General features: G+C 39.6%; 2 protein-coding genes across 10 annotated transcripts in view; one reads left to right on the forward strand and one right to left on the reverse strand.

The window, feature by feature from the left end:
- Positions 1 to 24,979, reverse strand: part of LOC144083212 (succinate receptor 1-like) — a 117,889-nt gene that overhangs the window by 42,852 nt on the left and 50,058 nt on the right. For 4 of the 6 annotated variants that reach the window (XR_013303493.1, XR_013303497.1, XR_013303492.1 and 1 more), the window contains exons 7-8: positions 17,872 to 17,982; positions 3,656 to 3,750 (exon numbers count right to left, since the gene is read on the reverse strand). The gene's annotated coding sequence lies outside the window, so the exon portion shown is untranslated. Of the gene's footprint in view, positions 1 to 3,655; positions 3,751 to 10,221; positions 10,301 to 17,871; positions 18,001 to 24,979 lie in introns of those variants that run through there. The other 2 variants (XR_013303494.1, XR_013303496.1) reach the window with 2 other exon arrangements.
- LOC144083209 (muscleblind-like protein 1) overlaps positions 1 to 24,979 on the forward strand; it is a 54,471-nt gene that overhangs the window by 26,231 nt on the left and 3,261 nt on the right. For 2 of the 4 annotated variants that reach the window (XM_077610808.1, XM_077610807.1), the window contains exons 3-10: positions 13,335 to 13,505; positions 17,800 to 18,006; positions 21,173 to 21,412; positions 21,738 to 21,791; positions 22,722 to 22,872; positions 23,624 to 23,659; positions 24,502 to 24,593; positions 24,757 to 24,830. In XM_077610808.1, the coding sequence (XP_077466934.1) occupies positions 13,335 to 13,505; positions 17,800 to 18,006; positions 21,173 to 21,412; positions 21,738 to 21,791; positions 22,722 to 22,872; positions 23,624 to 23,659; positions 24,502 to 24,593; positions 24,757 to 24,813 (1,008 nt within the window). In that variant the 3' untranslated portion in view covers positions 24,814 to 24,830. The remainder of the gene's footprint in view (positions 1 to 13,334; positions 13,506 to 17,799; positions 18,007 to 21,172; positions 21,413 to 21,737; positions 21,792 to 22,721; positions 22,873 to 23,623; positions 23,660 to 24,501; positions 24,594 to 24,756; positions 24,831 to 24,979) is intronic. The other 2 variants (XM_077610809.1, XM_077610810.1) reach the window with 2 other exon arrangements.

The raw sequence follows: 24,979 nt of genomic DNA on the forward strand, positions 1-24,979 counted from the left end.
ATATCTGCTATGTTCTCTTATGGAATCATTGAGGAGCCATGGAGAAATGCGCACTTTTAGACCAAACATTATTCAATTTGCAAAGAGTTTTAACTACAAGGTAACACTGTACAGTATGGGAGTCAGACATTCATTAGAGACTATCCTGTTATCAAAACGTTGTGTAACACTTGGGTGCTTTGAAATCCTGGATAGTGGCCTTCATCGACACATTCAAAACTCTCAATCACACTTTCCTTTCTGTGCTGGTGTGTGTATGTGTGAATGTCTGAACGCTTGAGAGGATGCTCTACATGGGATAAGACCTCTTTGAAAGGGAGGCGCACTCTAGGTCCTTTAATCTGTTCCCTTTCTTCATTCTCCTCTCATCCTCTTCTCTTGTCTGCTTCTGTTAGTTTATTGCTACTCAGCTGCATCCTCCACATTACTTTACAGCATGTTATTATTATTGTTTTTTTTTTTTTTAAGTGTAGGCAAACACCGGTGAGAGATGAAGCATGGTCAATGGGGAAATTAGTATGTCTGGAGGACTGCTTTAGTGTCTTGGAGAGCTGCTTTTGCGTTATCAAAGATGGTAGTGGTGAATTAGGTCAAATGGGTGCATATTTTTCTGATTTGAGTAGTTAAGAACCTTTCAAATATTGGTTTCATATGTCTAAGAGAGAAGAACCATATGAAATTTTCAGGAACTGGATCTGGACTATGTAGATAAAGCCATTTGTGTACAGTCATTGGTATTGGATATGCATAAGCTAATGCCATATTTCATGTCTTTGCCAAATTTTTAGCAATTATCTTCAAACATCTACAATGAATTTAGATGCAAACCCCCCAATCTGCAAAGTACTTAGGGCACTCAATGTTTAACAAAATTGATTGTTGTATATGTTCAGAACTACTTATATTCCGATTGCAGCATCCTAACTCAACCTTCAAAAGCAACCTTGAAAGGCTATAGCCTTTTAAATGGGACCTTGCTATTATCTGTTCCAAAATACTCAAGTTTTGCTTATAATATAAACGAGTTGGGGTCATACCTGTTGTTAAAACAGATGATTTATGTTGTCGAAACAACGTCTAACACTACCAAAATCCATTTTTAGTCTCTACATTCCGGGTATAACCGAACCGGATCCATCCTATTTGATCTCACAGTCCTCAGCCCACACAAGACATTACGAAAGGAGGCTTTTATTAGCATCGGGCCATGAGACAAGCAAAGAGCAGACAGCCGCTATCAACGTTGTCTCGGTCGATTCATTGCCAAGCGCCCCCCCTCCCAACCTCCTTTGAAAGTTCTCCTCTAAATGTCTCCATGTCCTCAGAGAGGCTTGGCCACTGTTTTACGTCGATCGTGTACGCTGGCTCAGCAAGCACACATATCCATCTTAAAAGACGCCACATCAGCATGGAGACATGGCATAACAACATTACAGCCAAAATATACACAAGGGCGTTCAGAAAGAACTTTCTAATTGTCCCAGGTCACCTTTTTTAGTCCGGACAACATGTTTATTTGTGTCTAGCGCTCAAATGTATCGCCCAAGTGTTGTATTGAGGCGTTGGGGCGGTGACATCAGCATGTCTGAGTGCTGAGTCGTGATGCACCGCCACTGCTGCAGTTGTGAACAGAATAGCCAATCAGTTCTCGTTAGTTTGTCTCATTGCTGTCTAAAATCCTCCTTAACACCCTTACCTCACCGTCCTACTCTTTGTAATTCTGCGGGAGTGGCGCAGATTCAAACAAATGTTTAAATGAGGCTGCTGACAAATACGGCATAATAGGGCGGAGGCGGGGAGGCAGATGGAGAGGGAGCGATGGAACATAAACACGGCGGAGGACGCCCATCCGTCTGCTAACTTGTCACTCTTTTATTTCTTTTTTTCTTTTTTTTTTAACGGAGGAGCAGCTTTGTGCACCGGTTTAGTCGTGTTCAGGTCTGCTCATCTTCCCTTTAAATGTCACTGACCCCATGCTCTTTATTTGATCCTGCAGAATCTGGCCACAGTGTACTTTGCAAGCTTTAGCGTTTGATCTCAGTGCCAGAACATGAACACACCCATTGATATAGAGTACAAGTAATGAAAATCCATGAAAATATTGCAGATGCTCACAGCTATAATTAGGTATCAGAATCAGAGAGTACTAAGAAATAAGGTGCCAATGCAGAGCAATATTTATTTTTAGAGAGCTACTTTCCAACCGCTGGTCATCCTATCCAAGATGGCCACCAGCTACATACGCTGCTGTAAAAAAAGGGGCGGGGTGTGGGGTGCTTTGCCCTTTCCAAGATGATGATAGATGTCCAATCTTGTGGTTTTCATTCATCCTTCTGCTTTGATGATTGACTGAGTTAATCACTAGTCTGACCATGCCTTAATGGCAATTATTTTACATTCAAGTGGGTAAGCAGTAATTTACTATTAAAAGACATAAAATCCACAAAAACACACACACTTCTCATTTTGTTTCCTCTTCTTCTGACTTAGTGATTATCCATCTTAATTTTGTAGATCTGTTTTAACATTTTATGACCATGACCATTTTATTACCAGTTAGAGTGCATGAAAAATTGTAAGTATAAAAGAATAAACACTCCTAAAACATCCCACACCTCCAGCTAATCATTCCTTTTCTATTTTTCATGCATTGAGCAAAAGAAAGACGATGCCTGCCTTTCCCCAAAGGGTTGACTCATTGTTGGAAGTGTATACTTGTTGAAAATGTCTTCGAATATAGATAAATAAGTCTTGCCCAAGCACTAATGTATCCATTGATTGAAAAAAGAGCTGTGTCCTAAGACTTTTGTCGATACAAGTGAGCACTGATCTCAGTGTACAGTCCTGGCAATTAATGAGCATAAACTCTGTAAGAAAATGAGTAGTCTTTCTTGATATTTTATAATCCTGTCGATGCAGCCAATATATTCTCAAACACAACATCATATAATAATAATAAAGATAACAAGACAAAGAAGAAGAAGAAGAAGAATAGAAATTGTGTACAGGTTGTTACAGGCTTTGTGCTAATATTATTTAAATGACCTAAAGCTAAAGTCTGCACATTTTTTATGGAGAACATGGTGAATATTCACTCTGTAGCTCACTCTTCAAAAGTTATTCTTAGTTAGTATATTTAATAACGCTATCTCAAATCGTAATATTATACATTGGAATGACTGTCTATGCTTAAGCCTCTTTTCAATCCGGAAGAAGGTGATAATTACGGCTAACAGATGAACTAACACACGAAATTGGCACACGTTTAGACTTCTCCATCCAGTTGTTAGCCATGCAAAGATATCGTCCAATTAATGACAGAATGGCTGGGTCATGTGACTGTGAAATTGTTGTTGTTGTATTATTGGAATATGTATTTACATTTTTAAATTAGGTCAATTAATTTTTTTCCTGACAAACAACCTTACCCGATTGCGCAAATGAATTAAGCCTTTGTTTGCACGCCTGTCACTTGTTTTTTTTAACACGCTGTTATTAACCAGCAGCCATTAGTGCGCTTGTGACGCCATCACTCATGCTCTTTTAATTAGAAAATAATCAGAGATGAATGAGATGTTCATTAAATCTCATCTGCAGGGCTGTCAGCCACAAACAACACAGTAGTAGAACAACATTATGAAAAGAACTTGCTTACCTCCAATTTCCTTTGTTGTCTCGCCACATATCAAGTTGAGATGAATACATAAAGAAGAAAGGCCCAAAAAAGAAACATCATGGAGGTGAAGTGACCTGAAAGGGATACAAAAAGAAGAGATTATTAGTGCAAATTAACAGAAACCTCAGTGTTTATCAGCACTTTGTCTCTATGCAGTATTGATCCTTTGAGAGCAAGTTGGAGTGCTTTCTTTTTCTTTGTTTGCTGCTTTCCGAACACCTTTTTATTGTCTAGCTTCAATCTCTCAACAATGCATTAAGCCTATGAGCTTGCATAATCGTGTCTCTCGGTAGAGGACTTAACTGAATTTGAATACAAAGTACATTCCAAAATTATGATGTTTACAACAAATTGAAGCAAGAGCATACAGTAATTAGAAAGAAATCAACATAAGAATAAACATAATCCAAACTCTCAGCGAATTTACTGTCATACTGAGATATGAAGGTACTTAAGTATAGAGTATAAGGCATTTTTATATATACACATATATATACATATACATGTATAATGCGTTCCGGGACTGAGCTCGATTTACTCATATCTCAAATCAACGTTTCCCATAGAAATGAACTGAATACAAATTAATTTATTGGTTTTAATTCACCATCTACTAACATAGTAACAAATAAGTAAAGAAGTAAAGGTTATGATGTTTTATAATAAAATTACAACATTAGTATTCAATAGAATGCGGAATTTGCAGATGGGAGAGAGAGACTTGACGGATGCGCTCGTAACGTAACAAACTTTAAATTTAACTTAAATGAACTTAGATTCCTATACACACACACTTAAAAAAGTTTTAATCTTACGTTACACTAAATTTAAACCTTCTTGTGCAATAACCAAGGCAAAGAGGTTGAATCATTCACCATGGCTTTGAAGGCGAACTTCCTGCTTCCCCATACGTATTGGCAAGCCAGCTCAGTCACGCATACACTACTCATGTTTTTCAATTATTTCGTGCTTAATATCAATTGTCATCATATGCCTTTTCTTCGGCTTGTATGTCGGGGCACTTGTATGTCAAGGTATTACTGTATCTGGCTATGGACAGCATCCATTACTTGGTCGATGTAAAACTTTGACTTGTTACTGTTACAAACAGGTATGGAATGTTTAAGTGTTCCACATTACCAGGTTCCGTTTGTGTTTGGTTCCATACTTGGCTCATATCAATAATGCAATACAGTTAGAGGCAAAACTAATTGTTCCCTGCATATGCTTTTATCCGTCACTCATGATGAATGTTTATGTTGATGAAAGTTTAGTCATGGTGCGCTAACCCCCCACGGCCACCAATGGGCGAAAAAAAGGAAACAGCTTTAACCGTAGTAAGAAAAATATTGGGGAGTATACAAATAGCTGGACTTTCAGAATGTATGCCCACTAGGGTGAAATTATGATTATTATATTACATGGTGATGAATCCGTGTAATGTGTCTTCATTAGTGAAGTCAATATGGGCTTTATGAGGGGTTGCTTGCATTTTTTCAGATTGTGATAGTTTTTTTAAATAGTCTCAACAGGTAGCCATCTAACAGCACTGCTACTTGTCATCTTGGCTTCAAGACCATTTAGTAATTTCAACAGCATTGATGATTAACCGTGCAAAGCACACTAACAATGCTTGGTCTTTCAGGTATTTTGACAAATTAGAGGCAAACAAAACCAATCAAAAATTACGTTGTGTTGGATTTTGTATTAGTGCTTACTTACAATTTAACGCATGTGGAGTTGAAGTGTGGCAATTTTGTCACACTGTTGTGAAGCCATCAGCTACTTATCAATCAGAAATCAAAGCAAACACTATCACTAGGCAGAAAATCTGGAAAAAATATTCCCCGCAAAAAGGATTTTAAAAAAAATCTTAATAAGAGCCATTTATCCATTCAAGCTAAGACTCCATCAAGGACCTAATTGAGACACATCATGTCGCGGTCCGCAAAGGTCTCTATTTGAGAAAGAACAGTAGTTGCTCTCGTGAAGCCAATTTGCTGATTGCCCGTGTGATTGAATCATGATGACATGAAGACTGACAGAGGGCGGCTGGTGTCAATAGGCAGATTATAGACAGAGCGGAAAAGAGTGCAAGTGAAGGAGTGATGGACGGCTACACAAGTTTAATGGTGTAACACGAACAGTGATAGACAGACGGCAGAGGGGAAAAGCAGGAGATGGATGGCGGCAAAGTAATAATGTGGGGCTAGTTGCCTGTTGAGCGTGCGTGTGAAATTGAAGAATGTGTGTAATATCCTTTAGTTGTTAGAGTGTGTGTGGTGGTTGGAGGCTGTGATTCGTAAACAAGCTTTAAGGGGATTATGGTGGCGCTGGGAGCAGCCATCATGACAGATACAGCAGCTGGGTTGTGTTGTGTTGCCGTGACGACCCTCATCGCTGCTGCCTCGCCGTGTTAACACACAAAGGCACATTTTTTTGCCACCTGCCCTCATTTTTCCTACATGCTGACAACATCAGACAATTCCATTATTGGAAGGTGATCACCCTACTAAGACTGCATCCCCAGCCCCCCGCCCTTGTTCAAGTGGTACAAGCCAACTTTGATCAGTACACATTGATGAGGATGAGTGTGCAGCCAGAAGGTGCAGACCTTTTCACTCTGTCACAGCGGGTGTGTGTATGTGTGTGTGTGTGTGTGTGTGTGTGTGTGTGTTTGAGTGTGTGTGTGTGTGTGTGTGTGTGTATGTCCAAAGATACAGAGCTATGTTTTCATATCCAGTGTAAGTCTAGACTTGTGCTGAGGAAGCTCTTTACAATGGGTGTTGGTAATTGTGTGGACAAGGGCACTTGAAAGACAGCATTTAACCTTTGAGTGTGATCATTTTCAGATCCAATTCGAGCCAATGAACAATCCCCGTTGCATTATCTTTCAATACAAAACGCTATGGTGATGCAATATTAACTGATTTGTGCTGTGAAATCCACACTTGGAGATTGCTGTCTTCTCAGACAATTTGGCGTCGCTTTAGAGAAACTTTCAATCAATACATTATATTACAAGATTGTTATGACATAAATAGTAGAAAATACGCTTACTAGGTGCCTTCTTGTGCTGTGTAAATCTAAATTCCTTTGTCAGTGGTTCAATGCGGGCTGTTCTTAGCCTTCAAACCTCTTACAGTACATCTGACCATAGTAACCTGTATAGGATTGCATTAGCTTGTGAAAATGTTACTGATATTGTGGTCAGTACTTAATGCCCCAACAGCTTATTCCATTGATACATTTCTGGTTATGATGATTTTCTTCTGCTTATTATTAGTTGGCCCTTCATCAACACTTCTCTGAGCTTCAGTGTAAGGATTTAGCAGCTCTGCGGCCGTTGTTACAAAAGGATTATGAGCTCTATCACAGTTACGAGTCATGTACTTATGCTCTCAGCATTGTAGTACAGCAATATGCGGTGTGTGTCGGATATCAATGCATTCTGCGGTAATGAATGCTAATCCTTTCTTATCTGCTTTAACCTCAAGGCAATGACACATGCTGCTACAGTGACACACTGTTGGTAGGCTTTAGTGTGTGTATGTGTGTCCCTGTATGTTTTTGTGTGTGTATGTGGGTGTGTGGTCAGTATTAGCATGCTTCTCCATAGGCACATCTGACAACTGGATGACATCTTTACTCATTGTGTTTCCAGGGAAGTGCAAGGTGTGGTCTGATACCACCACCCCTTCCCATGAATCATGATCACAAGCTTAACACCATGAAACATTCAATCCTATTGCAACTCCTGGATGTATAAACAACTGAAAATTAAAGGGTAAAAGCAGTCAAATGGTTCAATATTCAGGGTGTTGGTAAATAGCATAACAATCATGTTTCAACTCAATGAACTGCCAAATGTGAAGCCTTTTCTTAAGCAAAAACACTTTGAAACTGTAATTCATGGTTTTATCATGTCTCAACAAAATTGTTACTGAAATACACTGCAACCCATGAATGTCTCCAATCTGCTAGAACAAGTAAGAGGGAGTACAAAACCCCTGATCTGGGTGCCTGCTACATGATTCTATTATTTAATTCAAAATCTTCCAAAGAGTTTTTAAAACACTCAACTCCTGGTCTAGCACACACACAGTACAAACTTTTAGTCGATTTGTGGCTCGACATACACAGATTTATAAAAGTCTACAACCTCAAGAACTATTTTCATTATAATCCCATCATATAAACAATCTTATTTTTCAGCATTGTTCCCTTTTGTAATCGTGTCAGTAAATTCCAGATTCAGTTTGTTTTTTTACCCTTTTCTTGTATAGCTCAAGACCTGGATCAATCTCTTTTGTTACCAGACAATACAATTCTTCCATATTGAAGTGTAAATGGTGGCGCTTGCCAACAGCAGACCCATTTCAAGTACTAGAAGCACCACCACTCTTGCATTCAACTATCTCTTTGTGATTTTTTTTCTTGGCCCTCTAAATGAGAAATACAAATCAACAAGGCTACATTTTCTAGCCATTTAAAAGAAAATGCTTTAGAATGAGAGTCAAAATATGGCAGCGACTAAAAGATGAATGCATCATGTCAAAGAAGGCTATCTCCCAAAAAAGTTAGGGCCAGAATACATAACAATTTTACACTTTATTTAGAATCCAAGAACAAAGTTAACTTTAGAATGAAATATGGGTTTCTAAATGTGAAATGTGTCACTATTTACGAAATATCCAGGTTACGAAACCATTTCTGGAAACTAATTAATTTTGTAAGTACAGGTACCACTGTAACTGAATTGGTTGTCCAAATTTGCCCTGTGATTGCTGACCATTTCACAGTAAACTCTTGCTTTTTGCCCAAAAATCTGTGGTAGGCTTCAACTCACCCACAACATCAAGAGGACAGGCTCTATAGAAAATGGATTGTTGTATATTTATAGGCTACAGGGTTTGGTGGTCCACTCTTTCGGAGTCAGTTGACATGACTGATTGCAATGCAAGGATAAGTTTAGGGGTAAGCAAGTTGTTCGGATGTTTTTGGGGGTTGTCTCTGGGGCGATGGAAAAATTGCTCTCGCCTTTTTTTAATCATGGTTCCCTCTCACCCAGGCAGACGGCTCCTCCCAAATTGATGCTTAACGTCTAGAGCCGAAGGAAGGGGAGTTGCCGTTGGGAGAGAATTAATAAGCTTTTTTTTTTCTTTTCGGAGAATGGGCTGTTGTCTGTTGGTCCAGTGGAACTTTTGTCCGGCTGCTCAAAAACTATTCAAAAGCACAGATTCAACCACAATTTAAATTGTTGGATTATGTGCGCTTTAGGTAAAATGAGTCATTGTTGATGAAAAGACTAATAGGAATCAATGAGTGATTAGGGAAGTGAGGGCCTGCAACGCGCCCAAGTCATCCCTTGGAGGATCTATTGAAGATGCACAGATGCCTTTGATTAATATTGATAAGAGAGGAGCTTTGCATCTGTCGCTCTTTCTGTTTCCCAAGCTCTCTGTCTACCTTCTGTCTTTTCGTCTCTTTCCTGAAAGCCGAGTGGAATTATTTCAAAGACTGATTCCACAGACACATAAAATCTGCAATGACAAAGCAGGGAGGAAAAAAGGAGTTGCCCATTGAGCACTCCCCATAGTAAATTCCTGACACTCTCCTGGATTCTACTGAAGTCTCATTCAAGTGAGCATTATGGTACAGCCATACCTTGAGATACGAGCTTAATGCGTTCCGGGACTGAGCTCGTATGTCGATTTACTCGTATCTCAAATCAACACTTCCCATAGAAATGAACTGAATACAAATTAATTTGTTTCCACCCTCTGAAATATATTACAATGGAAAAACATTTTTACTAACAGAGTAACAAATAACTAGTGGTTATGATGTATCATAATAAAATGAGGCATTAGTATTCAATACAACGCAGCCACCTGGCTGTCTCGTATGCTCGTATCTCAAAATGTGTCTTGTATCTCAAGGTAAATATTTGTCAGAATTTTACTCGTATCTCAAATTCCCCATATGTCGGGCCACTTGTATGTCAGGGTAGTACTCTATTTATAATAAACCCAAGGTCGTAACCAGACCAACATGATATGGTGATACTGCAGCAGCGGGAATGCAAGTAATGTGCTGTAAATCAGAATTAGGTTCTCATGCATGGCTGTTATGTTTGTGTGTACTCACAGTCAACTCGGGTTTTTCTCACTAGGGCTTACAGGCACCCAGAGTATTCATTTTACTCTAGAAGCTGCAAATGGAATTTTGACATTAGCATATTGGTCTCTTGTTACCATGACCCCATGATGGCTATGAGCTGTATAGAGGATGACATTACTGGGGCACGATGAGACAATTAGTAAGTGATTGGATCACCACTTTTGTGATTTTTTTTATTGGCAACGTTTGGGGAAAAATCCTTCTTCGAGTGACCCATAGTGGTGGTCGTAGGCCAACTGACAGGGAAGAGCTTAGCAGCGTAAAGTCTATTGACGACTTTAACCATTCATACTCACAATAAAGAGCTTATTGATCTACCATGGCTTTTTCTCCAATTTGTCGTCTCAGTATACTGTTTGTGTTTACATTCTTTAGGTTATTCTGTGAATTTGCTGAAGGTTGAGGTTAGGATTCAGGCTCCTAGATAGAATTAGTAGACACCTGTGTACAGAAATTGAGGGCAAAGCCTATATTATTTTTCAGATGTAACTTATTTTCCGAACTGTCCGTCATTCCAGAAATTTTAGTCGATCCGTAAAAAATACATCGCATATAAGGTACGTATTTAAGTGTGTGTGTTCTATACACAGTCACTAGCATTACTTCAAAAGGAATGAATACTTGCTGTATCTGCCAACGAAACCACCTTCACGACTGGCTGTGTTGCAAAGTCTTGCAGTGCTTACACTAGCATACATTATATACAGTGTTTCAACATTATATAAAATAAGTAGTTCCTAAACACAAGTCGCAAGCCGAGCCAAACGTAAAAATGTTGATGTTCTTTTAATTAACTAGTTAAATGGGTATCCATGGCGACAACATCGTATTTGCCTTGAAATATTGAGACATTTTGGAATTTCAGTGGCTATCACACCACATGGAAGGGCCAGAATGTGGTGACAGTGATGAGTGGGATTCTGAGGTAACGTTAACTCCAGACATTAGTGTGCAAGTAAAGTCAACACTCAGAGGGCAGAAAAAAAACATTGACCGACACTGACACTCTTTTAAAGCAACAATACAACAAAGAAAAACAGGTGAAGATAAAGGAATCAAACCGACTCACGACACAATTTGGAGACAGACCTTTTATGAGTCTAGCTGATATAATGCACTGAGCTAACAAGCACGCTAATATCGATTCCACCTCTACGCTAATGGAAATACATCACTCAGATAATGCCTTGACAGCGCTATCAATCTTCAGAGAAATTTGGTCATTTGCATGTCTTATTTCCGTCTTCTTTGGAGAGAAGGAAATGGTTGTGCTTTACAGTTATTCAGTTCTATACGAAAATGACCATGTTATCGCCAGTTGTTATCTGAAGTTAACTTGTTTTATTTTTTGCATTTATTGAATTGTTTTCTGAAAAGATTGAGACCCAGTGTAAATGTACTCAATATTTAAATGAAAACCCATATTTCGAATCTATAGGGTGTCACCTTTTACGTTGTTTTTATGCAAAAAAACAACAACAAAACAACAATCACAGACTTTCCACAGACATTGTCTTGATACAGATGGGGTAATGTGCCTTAAAAGGATATTACCCAATTAGCTTTAATTAATAAGTCCAGCCATCACACAAAGAGCAAGCAGGGCCGGATGCATCCATAATTTGCACCTGCTGGTCTGTGGGATCGCCATTTCGCTTTGAGCCTATGGCGACGGCGAGAGAACTCTTGATACTCTTAACAGCAAAGTGTCTCCTCATGCTGTCGCTAGGCAGACTAGTCAGACTAACAATGTGGAAATACAAAGGACGGGAGGGTTGTGATGCGTTCGCTCGCAGGTGCCGCACTGAGCCACGTTGGACATTATCTGAGGGAGATAAGCAGTAGCGTGACAGTCAACCTTTAATTCCCCATGGGAGCAGTGCTCTGCTCTGCAAGTCCCGCTATAGAGGCATAATGGGGTGCCGGATGAATGCATGAACATGCTGGATGACAACACCACAGCCATTGTCCTCTGTATTCAAAACCATGCATATCAGCATGCACGTGAAAGGAAAGGGAATGAAGGGCAGCAGTAAGATATTACATCTTGGGGGTGTTCAGCAGGCATTATAAGAGCACAAATTGCATTCGCCACCTCCCTGCTTTTCCCTTCAGGGCGCCCGGGTGGATGTAATGACCCTCGGCGTGGAGAAGCCAGTCACAAATTGCTCCTGTCTCCATAATGCTATGGAGGCACGATGGCAAGATGAGGAGTATGTTTATTCCTGCTAATCAGGAAGACATCCTTTTATATTGAGAAATGACGGCAAATATTGACACTCGTCTCAACTGGAGGGGGATCGATAATGATTCAGTCAGCCCTGTTACACATCTATCATTGACTCGTGCTGCCTTCAAGGTGTTTGTAATTGAAACAGCAACAATTGAGAGATCGTGGGAATTGTGTATGTGTTTGAATTTTTTTTGTTCATTAACAAACTAATTTTACGCAAAGCAGGCACATTTAAATTTGGATTTGATGATTTTCACACTAAAAGAAATTGGTTTTAAGAATGTTATCATCCCCAATTGTTTCTCGGATCCCATTGGAACAATGACAGTAGAAGTAATATGATCCAGGTCCAAATCTCAGACTCATTCATTCATTTATTTTCCATTCCGCTTATTAAAACCAGAAGATATTCCTAAAAATAAAACATTGTTAAAGTCATGATTAATAAAGGATGATGACAATACACATCTCTATTTCATTTGTCGTGCAAAGGTATAAAGAAGTTTCTCAATGTATTATTACGGAACTAGAAACACTGACTAACTGATTTTCATCTGATTTAGGTAATGAGTAAACGGATGTTCATCTACTGTGCTTTTTGGCTGACTAGTAATCAGTCCATGGTGTATTTTTTGCCAGATGGAAGATGGGATAAGCTCCAGATACTGAAAAGGATAAATTGAAGACAAAAAATGGAGAAACAGCAATTAAATTGAAACTTCATTTTTTTCTCCTGTGTAAACTATCTGAGTTATCAGCTATTGGAGCTACTTTGTCATCTTTGAAGGGATTAGGGGAAAAAATACCAAGTTCTGAGTTATGTCATAAAAACAGTTGTTTTTTTTCATGTCAATGTTTAGTTGATTCTCATATCACGTTATTATTTCCACTGCCTTTATATGAAACGTGAAAACTTTACTATTTGTATGTTTGTGTCCAAATTTATATTTTTTTGAATTTTCAGGACATTTTTAAACAGACACCAAAGAGGTGATTAAATATTGGTTTAATAAGTTCAAAGATCCCAGAGGTCAGAAAAGAACTTTTTCGGTAACTTGATAACAGATTGGCCTGCGAGCACCAGCATCTCAAAACTCTGACAAGGATGGTGAAAGCTTTAAATCTCATTATACCTGTATAATGACAATAAAAGCATTCAATTCAATCAATTCAAAAAGTGTTGTTGACAATGGACCAATTTTAACATTTCTCTGACACACTATGTTTTCTCTTTGCCACCAGGGCCGCTGTTCACGGGAGAATTGCAAGTACCTGCACCCTCCTCCCCATCTGAAGACCCAACTGGAGATCAACGGAAGGAACAACCTCATTCAGCAAAAGAACATGGCCATGCTGGCCCAGCAGATGCAGATCGCAAACGCCATGATGCCTGGCACTCAGCTGCAGCCTGTGGTGAGTGGCACTAGGGACACACCCACTGCTGAATGGGCTAAAATTTGAGGAGGCGCATACTTTGGACAACTAGGTTTGGTTCATAATTTGGATGAATTTGGTGGTGAACATCTATCAAACCCCCTTGGTGTGATGAGCAGAGATTGTAAGATGCTGCAAAATCTGGTGCTAGAATAGTTAAATATATTATAGATCAATCATTTCTTGGGCAAATGTTCTGACTCTTTTAGGACAAAATGTCCTCATTAAAAGCGGGGAGTGCTTGCACTTGAATATTTGCCTTCAGACAGCCTTCCCCTACCATAGACGCACCCACAAGCCAATGCCGCACATACATCGAAATTCTGACAAACGTGATGGATGGTCAAAAGAAAAATGTGACACCGTAGGCACTAATAAAATGTGAAAGGGTCATACCATAAATATTGCATTTACATGGACTCTAAAACCAAGCTACTGTTAGGGTTTGTAAAATTGGTTAGAATTCCTGATCCTTTCAGTATGTAAATGAAAGTATGTCAAAGACGTCTTATTTACACATGGCACATTAAATTTTAATTAGAATAGCTTAACCCTTTTTAGGGTAAGTGACTATTTTGGGAATGGAAAAAAAATAGCCTTCGACATCACATGTGCCCTACATCACTAAAGTGTGATGTGCACATATGAGGAATATAATATATATGTATAAAAAATGTATGTATAAAAACAAAATTCAAATGAATAAAATAAGCAATAGACTCTGGTTATTGCATGGTATTGTAGAACTTATAAGTTGATGAATAAATAAAAAGCCTAAATAAAAATAACATTCTTTAAAGTTCACTTCTATATTTCTTAACAAAAAATACAAATAAATAATTATTTTAAGACAACATTCACGATTGTCTAAATGCCCGCCTTTGACAACGATAGATTTCATTCACATAAGGACTAGGAGTGAATGCTCATGTTTCAGGCCCTTGACGGCATTAGATGTCCAGTCCATTTTGACCGGGAGGGATGGCAGTGATTATTTTCATCTCTCGAATAAAATACATTGGACGTCTTGGACTCGCAAGGAATCTAATAAGTGCTGTATGAAGGGTTAAGTAAGACTCATACTATCCAAAATAGCTGATTGCGCATAAACGTCACCCTTATCCAATAGCTTACGACCGGCATCAAGTGGAAAGCCCCTTTGGAAAGGAACACAGGAAACCATGAAAGGGTTTAAAGGGGCGATAGATCTCTGTGGGGCTGCCGAGCCATCCCTTTCTGTTTGTGTCACGGCGAGAGAAAAGGAAGGCAGAACACATGAGAGCGAAGAGACGAGAGATAAACGGCTAGAGAATGAAAGAGGACAGGTGGGATAAGTGAAGGCGATATATGACAGAGTGAGGGGAGACAGCGCTACAAAGTCGAGCAAACACACCTTTGTTGGGGCAAAATGTGTGACAACACTGCTCTTTCGAGGATTTGCTTACTTCTAGTCTATCTCTTGTGGTTTTGAAAGCTTTACCTTCTCCTGTGTCACCGTGCCCCATTGCACGGCTTCTCAAATTGGGGTCTGGGGATCTGTGAGCCATGGGTTGGGGGCATGCAAAGTAATTACCAATAAATTATGCCTAGTAATCAAAATAAAACTGCATACCAACATAAGGGGACAGGCACCATATAAAACAAACACAATATTGTATACCAATTATTCCGTTTTATGTTAGCTGTGGGCTAATTAAAGAATGTTTTCGGTTTTGAGATTTTTTTTAATGATATAAAACAGTTGGAAAATATGCTTCCCCAAGGCAAATAAAATTCTTATTTTGGTGTAGCATGGATACCAACATAATGTCAGGAATAAAAAAAGCAATAAAATACAACGAAAACAGATAAATAGCATAAAACCAGAAAATAAACAATAGAGAAATTACGATCGAAAAACAAAAATGCTCTTGCATACCCGCAGTTTTGTCGAAGATTTGACGTAGTAAAATATTGCCTGTTGGGAGCCAGGTAATAACCAATATTTAGATCAAATAAAGATGGAAACTATTTGTAAAACAGCTCAGAGACTTCTTATCGAACAAATAAATGCTTCATTGCTTCATCCTCTCGGATGAGCCGATTCACGCCTAGTGAAAATTTCTCCGTTCCTTCTATTACCGGATGAAGAGGAGCAAAAATCAAAGTGGAAGAGACCAAGCGGTTTGCGCACATCTCCAAGCTTTGGGCGAACTTCTTGTACATTTCTTTCGTGGTATGCCGCATCGTCCATGCAAATTGAGGTGAAGTGGAAATGATTGCCGTTTAAGCAGGACACGCCATCGCATTGTGTCGACAGGACACACTCTTAAATGCCAGGAGCTAAAATATTCACTTGCTCGGTTGAACTTATATATGTGGTGATAGCAATGATGTTGGCCAGTTGCTCTTGTGAATATAACAGCCTGCGGTTATGGACCTATGGGGTTCGCTGTGCAGTATGTTGTTGCAGTGCTCCCGAGAGTGAGGCAATAAGAGAATCACGTTGGCTCACAGTTTGTCTTATGTACATTTATACTACAAATAAAGTACAGAACAATAAACACCATAACTATTGAAGTCATGTGACCCAACCTCTTAACTATGTTTTCCTCTGAAGGTGGGCGGTGGTTCCTCGCGGTGGAATGCACAGTTAATCCACCAATGAACAAGAAAACTTCCGCTCTATGTTTTCATCACTTCCACATAAATCTTCGATGCGACGTCAAATCAACATGCCTTGTTTGACTTTAGGTCTATTAAAATTTGCATCGATCTAGCCTCGAAATTCGATACTCCTTTGTGCATGTATCCGCACCCACTGTAATGTCTTAATAACACGGGAAGGTTCATTCATTTTATCTCGTCAACTCACGATCTCAAAATCTGTTCAATAGCCTATCAAATGAGACCAAATCCCTCATGTTGATTAAAATTTTACAGATATTTTAGGGCGTGAATAAAACGGTGGAAACTCACTTATTCACTGACAACGTTCAGTCTTTCTCTCATTACCCAATTATTTGCTAGTTCATTGGCAAAGCCCCTCACTGCTTCACTCAGACCTCCTCACTGACACATATCTTCGCTCGACTTGATCAACTCAATGACAAAATTAACAAACTCTTACTCATTTACTGTGTCTCTTGTTCACAATTTCATGCACTTCATTTGCTAGCTCTCAACAGCACTCGTATCAATCATAATTGTATTCAAGTTAATTGTCCTTACGGTAAACGCGTTAAATCGATCGTAAAGATTTGTTTAATTGGGTGTAGACTGTGATTTCAGATCCTTTTGATGTTTCATTGGGAAAAAAACATACCAACCTCACTTTGATGATCGCCTCAAAGCATTTGCATGTAAAATGCAGTGTTTACAAAAATAGTTTTGATCTTGACTTGAGTGATCTAAATGATGATTACTGTTTACAACGTCGTTCATCTACATGCTATTGAGGGCTGGAAAATCAGTGAGTCCCATCTAACTGCATGAATACATTGTGAAAATGTTAGCTAAACATTGTGGTAAAATGATATTCCACAAATGGCCATGAGCAGGATTTTAAAAATATTTAGCAGATGAGATCATTGCACTGATGAAGCCACATGACTGAGATTTATTTCAATGACATCACGTCTACTTGGGCCAAGCCTTGAGCTTTGGCTTGATATCAGAGCACCTTGAGGGGTACAAATCCACTTTTCAAGTGCATCTTGTGATAAGATTTAATTCTCCAGATGCTCCTGAAGGCAACGCTGGAAACACTACAGATTTCATGCCATTTCTCTTGATTTAATGAGAGCAGCAAGGTTTTTTGTAGCGGCTCAGACCCTGGCTACTGTTACTGCTCTATTACTCATTGTGTCCTTTTGGCAGGATCTCAAGGGACGACTCTTAGACTGGGGTTCGGGTCAAGAACGTGAAGAGAAAACTTGCAGCATCTTTTGGATGCTGCCACTTAGAGAATAACAATGACAGAAAAATACTTTGTTTCTTTTTCTGATTTTATCGGGATGGCTTTCACAGTTTTATTTTTTTATTTTTAATGACAATACAGACTATTGATGGCTTTTTAAAAACAAGACTTTTTTAAAGTGGTCTTGATTATTCCAGTATTTTAGGACATGGTTATGCACTGTATATTTAATACTAAAGGAATATTAGGTAGTCAGATAAGATTAAAGCCTGTGTATTCTAAAAAGTTCTATATTTAGGGTAGAAATATGGGAAAAGAAATCTAAAATTTTGACTTTCAATCTAATTCGCAACTTGACCAACTCTTTCATTTCAGCCCATGTTCTCCGTCTCGCCCGGTCTGGCAACCAACGGCAACGGTTGCGCAGCCACGGCATTCAACCCTTACCTCGGCCCGGTGTCGCCCGGTCTGATGCCTGCCGAGATTCTGCCCAGCGCTCCTCTACTGCTCACCAGCAACACCAGCGTCCCCGTCCCAGTCGCCACGGCAGCGCAGAAACTGATGAGAACGGATAGACTGGAGGTGAGACGCACAGAGGCATGTATTATGGAGATTTTCAATCACTATTTAATCATGTCTATGTGTTTCCAGCAAAACTCTCGTAAACACAGCAGCCATAACTTCACAGCCCAGCCAAGCAATTTGCTACCTAAATGTGGCATGTGTCTGAATACTGAAGACCCTTCCCACAAACAGTATCTGAATGTAGACTTTAATTATGTATTCCCTACACAGTTTGTATACTCTAGACTACGCCATTACCATAATATGATCATTACCCGGGCTTGCGCACGGAGGAAGAGGCATTAATAAGAGTAGTTCTGTGCACACATTAGCCCAGCCCTAGTTTCACAGAATCGTAGTGAAACTTGTAAAGAATCTTTCCTTCTTCGATGAAACCAATCAGTCACATGATGAGCGCCGCTCGTGTAGCTGTGCGCAGCTAATCATTAATTTGACGGTAGCTCAATCTCATCCATTATGCAGCCCCACCCAGGAAACAACGGTAAAAGAATAACGAGCTAATCTATGGGATGCAGGCGGGAGGTGGCGGACGACGTTAGGATGGTTGCATTTAACGTAACAGTGGGCGGTCAGGTAATTGATGACGGCGGGGGCGACGAGGAAGTCGCCTAGCAGGCGACACGCAGAGCGGGGGGGATTGGATCGGTGACAGGACAGAATAGATGGTGGGAGCAGACAGGGTGTGGCTAAGAAGAAAATCCATTTGGAGACCTGTTGCGATCATCAAGGAAGGAGGCTGAGAAGCACTATTAGATACAGAGGACTGAGCAGGCATTAGATTTCATTGGAGTCAAGTGTCACACTGGAGACACAAATGAGACATGGGCCAATTCCATTTTTCATTTAAAAAAAAAACTTGCATTCAAACCATCTTATTGTGCGGCTGTTCGCATTTATAGTCAAAGTCTGCATCTCCTCCCAACTATCCATCTTAACCTTTCTATCTGTCTGTGTTTTTTTAAGTGATGCCACAGAGTAGTTTTTTTCGGGAATCTCACACTTTGGGACACTTAGCATTTTTGCTTGCAGCCCCCCTCATGCAAATGACCGAGAATGACGGTTACCATGGGGATGCAATTATGATTAACGGGCCCTTCATTTGCTTCCCTACCTAAGCACTCTGGGCAGGTTACGGCTCACTCTAATGCATGATTAAGCACTGTTAAGGGAGACACGCCGGTCCACGCAGGCTGCAGGGAACATCAAATTGCTCCAATTTGATCTGTCTCTCTTTTCTGAATCTCTCTCTTTTTTAACCTACCATACACTATTTCTCTCCCGCTCTCTGGTCTTCTTGATCCCGATCTCGCTGTCCTTTACTCCGAATCCGTCATCTACTCCCACATTTTCCCTCCCTCCCTTCCTCCTTCCATCGCCCACCTTTCCAACATCTGCCTAACAACAAGGTGGCCTTTTTTTCTCAATATGGACGGTTGTAGCCATGGGAGGGGATGAATGTGTGTTACGTGTATATATTTAGAGAGTTGCGCGAAGGCCTGAACCCAACTGTTCGCTGTGATTGGTGTTCACACATAATTAGCCAACATGGCAACAGACAGTTTGTGCACAAATTGCTTTTGGTGAGCAGAAACAGAGGCTGATAAACAAGCAAAGGTGGGGGAAAGGATAGACACGCGGGGGTGTTATGATATTAAAATCTGTTTTAGTATGTTTCAGACCCAGCAGAAGGAGACTGAGCTCGAGCAGGGATGATAAGTTATTGGGCCCATCTTAAAAGTGTCAAAATTTAATTCTAAAAGGGTGGGGGTCTCATTTATACCTGTGTTAACCGTGTCTGTACACATCTGTGTTTTGGTAAATATGTCAATGCCGTGCCCCCTCTCCTTGAGTTCTCATATTTCCCATGGGTCTCACCAAGTGGCAAGTTCTTTGCTATTTGCAACCATTTGCTGCTCTCTATCGTTCCTTTGAGAAACAGCAACGCGGCTGATTGTAATAACGGTTCAACGCAGAGTGATTGATGAGCATCTTAAAAAAAGCGACAGTCACGCTCTGTTCTGCCTATCAATCCAGAGTAATGTGTTCACCCTTTAATTAGATTGATTGTGTCTCTCTGCCTGAAGTGATCATCAGGATGTGAACATGCGATGCAGATTAATTAATTTATCAAATGGTGAAGTAAATAAAGCTTTGGATTACTGATGGCTGCAACTTTGCATTTTTAGTGGGGTTTTTCTTGGTATAGTACATAAGGGGCCCCTCTGCCTGACTGATGCACGTAGCCCCAGGGCTTGCATGGCCTTTCTCAAATTTCTTTCCCCCCAAAAAGCATACATGTTAGGTTAACAACTGAACACCCTACATTAAAAATATGTGCGAGTGTAAATAGTTTTCTAAATGTCCCCCACAGGTTAATGACGGTATTTTCCACCACGTCCGTCACACGTTTGTCACGTTGTCTAACATTGCTGTCACTGCAGCTAAAATGGGGATGACAGAAACAACCAAACATGTAAGAGGCATTATTGCTTTGGCAGTCTCCTGACCTGAATCCCATTGAGCATGCAGTTCACTTGCTGATGACAAAACTGAAGGGAAAATGCTCCGAAAACAAGCTGTAAATTAAGCTGTACAGGGCTGTCAGCGTGTCACCAGCGATGAAATCTAACATCTGGTGTTGTCTATGGGATCCAGGCTTAATGATGAAGCCTAATTCCAACAAGCTATATTCTCACTGTAGGTAATATTCAAGCATTAAAAATAAACCCATTACTACCATAACAATTTGACTCCAAAGATTTACAGTTCTGGTGGATTCAAATACTCCGGTAGAATACTGAAGTTTCTTCCCACATCCCAAAACCCCATTATACTTGTACAATGACAATAAAAGCATTCAATCCAATTCAAAAATATGCTTTAAAGGTTTAAATAAAAGGACTCTAAACTGATCATAGGCTTTAATGTTGTTGTAAATGGTTGTTTGTCTATATGCGTACTGTTCACCACCATAGTAGTCAGGCGGGATAGGCTCTAGCACACCTGCAATCCAAGTCAGGAAGGAGGAGTACACATAATGGATGGATGGTTATTACCTTTGGTACCATCAAAGTGGGAGGCATTAAAAAAAGATACAAATAATAATAATATAAAAAGAGAAGATATAGACAGAGTAAATTATACCACGCATTTTTGTGCCCAGGTCTGTCGGGAATACCAGAGGGGCAACTGCACTCGTGGCGAGAATGACTGTCGCTTCGCGCACCCATCTGACAGCACCATGATAGACACCAACGATAACACAGTCACAGTGTGCATGGACTACATCAAGGGCCGCTGCTCTCGGGAGAAGTGCAAGTACTTTCACCCACCAGCTCACTTACAGGCCAAAATCAAAGCGGCTCAGCATCAAGTCAACCAAGCGGCAGCTGCTGCGGCCATGGTGGGCATCCTTGCTTTCAAAGTTAAATGTATAGAGAGATATATTTACAAATAATGTTATGAAAGACTGAATAGGGTGATTTGTGATGATCTAAATTTGTAATTAGCGTAGTTTAGTGCTCGATAGTTCTGCATGGTTTGGTCGTTATTGTTAACTACATTTCAATGATGCTTTTTGTTTTGTTTTGTTTTATGTTTTTCCACACCGACCCACAATGCACTGCTGCTTGCCCACACCCATGATGCACCCACCGCTTGCTGGTTTATGTTAATGCGCTTGAACCATTGGCCCATTGCCATTATGTGCTCACTGCCTGCTAATTAAGACTCAGTCAGCTGTCAAATCACCGAAGCGGCTCTTCGACACAGCTTTTAAACTGGTACCTATGACCTTTCACCTCTTGGCCTGGCATGTGATTTGTTGGCTCCTGCCGTCAAAGTTTATTTTACTTGGGCTGATGAACTGACTTCACTGAAATGATTTCCTCAAATAGTGGCCTTTAATTTAATTGGCTGTATGTCACAAACTTCAATTATATGAACTTTTGTTCTGGTCTTGTTGTTATGATCCAAAGAAAAGCTGCCTCACTTCAAGAAAAAACAAAAACTTTCACAGAATAATATTTAGTAAATGTTGGCATACAGTCAAATAGACGTCATTCATCAGGTGCCATTGTGATAATAAGCTAATGGCTGTGAGTACTCTTTGATAATGCCACATGTCATGTCAAATTGTGAAAATAGTAGTGTCCACAATACTGTTTAATAATTCAAATTTAAAAAGCCACCAAATTAATGCTTGCGCCCCAATACACGCTTAATTTTTATCTATGCTTTAGGGAAAAGAGTCCGTGGCCACTATATGAGTAAATAGATATGTAAGATAACTCAAAACATCTCATTCTGTATAAGAACAGTAACAAATGGCAAATAATTATTTCTTTTTACAAAGCTAAATAGTATATACATAAGCATTTAAGGGTCAATTCATCACCTATTGAGTCTAGAATGCTTGTCAAACGTAGTACCCGTCTAATATTGTAGTCTTACTTGGTATACACAATATGTATGATGGTTTTACAACATAAAATAGTGTAGTTTTGTATGATGGTGTTTTAAGGCAGATTTCCTCACAAGAGTTTTAGTGGTTCTGCTATGTATCAAACTAGCAGTTGTTTTAATAAGATCCTAAAAGTAAACAATAGTGCTGACTTTGTTTCCGTAATCTAAACTACATCCTCTAACTTTATCCTTTCCCCCTCTGCCCCGAACACGTCATCCGTTGTGGCTGTTCTCATTCCCCTCATCAGGGGCTCCCTCCTGTCTTGCCCCCTTTACCAAAGAGACCCGCACTTGAAAAAGCCAACGGTGCCACCACAATGTTCAACACCGGTGTATTCCAGTACCAACAGGCCCTGGCAAACATGCAGTTCCAGCAGCAAGCTGCCTTCATCCCATCGGGTGAGTTCTGACACACAAGTGTTGCCCTTTGCATGCCGCTGGCTGCCAAGTCATATAGAACGTTGCTTTTCCACTAATCAATACAATATACTTAATTAGGTATGACATGACTGTTAGGATTAGCTCCAATAAAAAAGTGGTATGTCCAAATCTGTTTTTAGGCACTGCACCACCCAAAGAACAAATATACTAGTAATATGTCATTTCCACGAATTTAAATGTACTACAGTTTAAATGTAAAAGAAATTGTGAACAATGCAACAACAAACAAACAATACAAATAGATTCAGAACAAAGTTTATATGTACTTGGATGTCTAATTAGGGCTTGACGTGAAGGACTTTTTGTGCTTTGTGTGAATGATCAAAGGACACTAAGGGAATTGGGCTGTAACAATAAATCAGAGTCACGGTCTGGATCCATTATGCAAACACAATGAGTATTGATACTGTGTCTGCATTGTGCGAGCTTTGTTGCTCAATCATTATTCCACTTTTGAGTCAACATTTCCACTCTATCAATGTTGACTGTTAAAAACAACCACATATTTTAGAACTGAAGGTTTTTATTGCCAGTAAGAGTACTAAAAAACACATATTTTTTTATGTTTTGTACTAAATGCTTCATTTTATGTGGCTATATGTTGTTATTCATGTGGAAAGCAATCATGTCTGATTTTAAAAATGACTTTTCTTAATTTTGTTTTGTTCCCCTTTCCACTCCACTTCCCGTTGCTATGCATGATGGGCAGGCTCGATATTGTGCATGACGCCTGCAACAAGTGTTGGTAGGTGCGAGATTTCCTTATCAGTTCCTCTGTTGTACATTTTATGTAAAGCCTACACACCATGTGAGCGCTGTAGATGGTGGCAAAATAACGACATCAAATTATTCCTAAATGTTTCAAAGAGAAGGTTGCATAGTCACCAACTAATTTAAATAACCCAATGCTCATGTAGTGTAAGGTCACCCTTAGTTCTTTGAAATGATCTTAATGCCTGTCATCTAATGCTTGTTGCAGTCTTTTTTTTAAATGTCTTCTAAACTAGCCTGGCATAACCATGAGGGATTTTACTTTTTAACTAGTATTCGTACAATTAACATTATAATGGTGTGCTCAGATACTATTCCTCTCTCTTACTTGTGTTATTAACACAAAGTTGCAAAAATCCAAGTCACAAAAGAAACTACTTTTTAAGGCGCCTATAAATGTAGCTCCTTGAAAACTAAAGTTTTGTGACAGTGTAGTATGAACACATTCAAAAGCACACTTTTATGGTATTATATTTGTTATATGGCATCTTCTGTCACTTTCCCAGAGCACTTGTTTAACTACAGTCTCTGAAACGCACCCACAGCATAGTTTTTAGCAAACAGAATAGAACACGTCAAGACATAATTGACATGCATATTTTACTAGCAAACCCAAATGACAATTTAAGCACAACTAGAAAAGCACAAAATGGTTCCCTTTAACAATTTGGCCCTCAAGGAATACATCACAAACATCAGTAAGAATTGTGGGGAATCGTGTCCCGATCACTCATCTTTATGGCCATTCTACTTAAAATGCTGCTGATGAGCTGTTCAAACGCCTGTGTGTATATTTGTGTATTTTCCCTTCCCAAGTACCCATGATGCACGGTGCTACTCCGGCCACTGTGTCTGCAGCCACCACATCTGCCACAAGTGTTCCCTTTGCAACCGCCTCTGCCAATCAGGTTTGCTATTTTCTCTTTTCTTCCACTGGTTGCCATGTTTGCTTGTACACCTCCTGATGAATTATGAATGAAAGCATGAAGCTAAGCCTGTGTCAACTTCTATACTCGCATGATTGGTTAAATGATTGGTGATGCCAGCGAGGTTTTCTCTCTTTTCTTTTAGATTCCGATAATATCTGCAGATCATCTGACTAGCCACAAATACGTGACCCAGATGTAGGAGCCTCAATCACTGCAGTATGTACTAACAAATCTTTCTTTGTCCAAATTAAGTGATTTCTTCATTTAACACATAAGTTGTTAAAAATAAAATAAAAAATGAACAATGTTCAAAACATTCAATGAAATGTTGATGTACAAAGGTCCAGGTTTTCACAGCGATCAGC

This window comes from Stigmatopora argus, chromosome 10 (assembly GCF_051989625.1).
Source record: "Stigmatopora argus isolate UIUO_Sarg chromosome 10, RoL_Sarg_1.0, whole genome shotgun sequence".
NCBI lineage: Eukaryota > Metazoa > Chordata > Actinopteri > Syngnathiformes > Syngnathidae > Stigmatopora > Stigmatopora argus.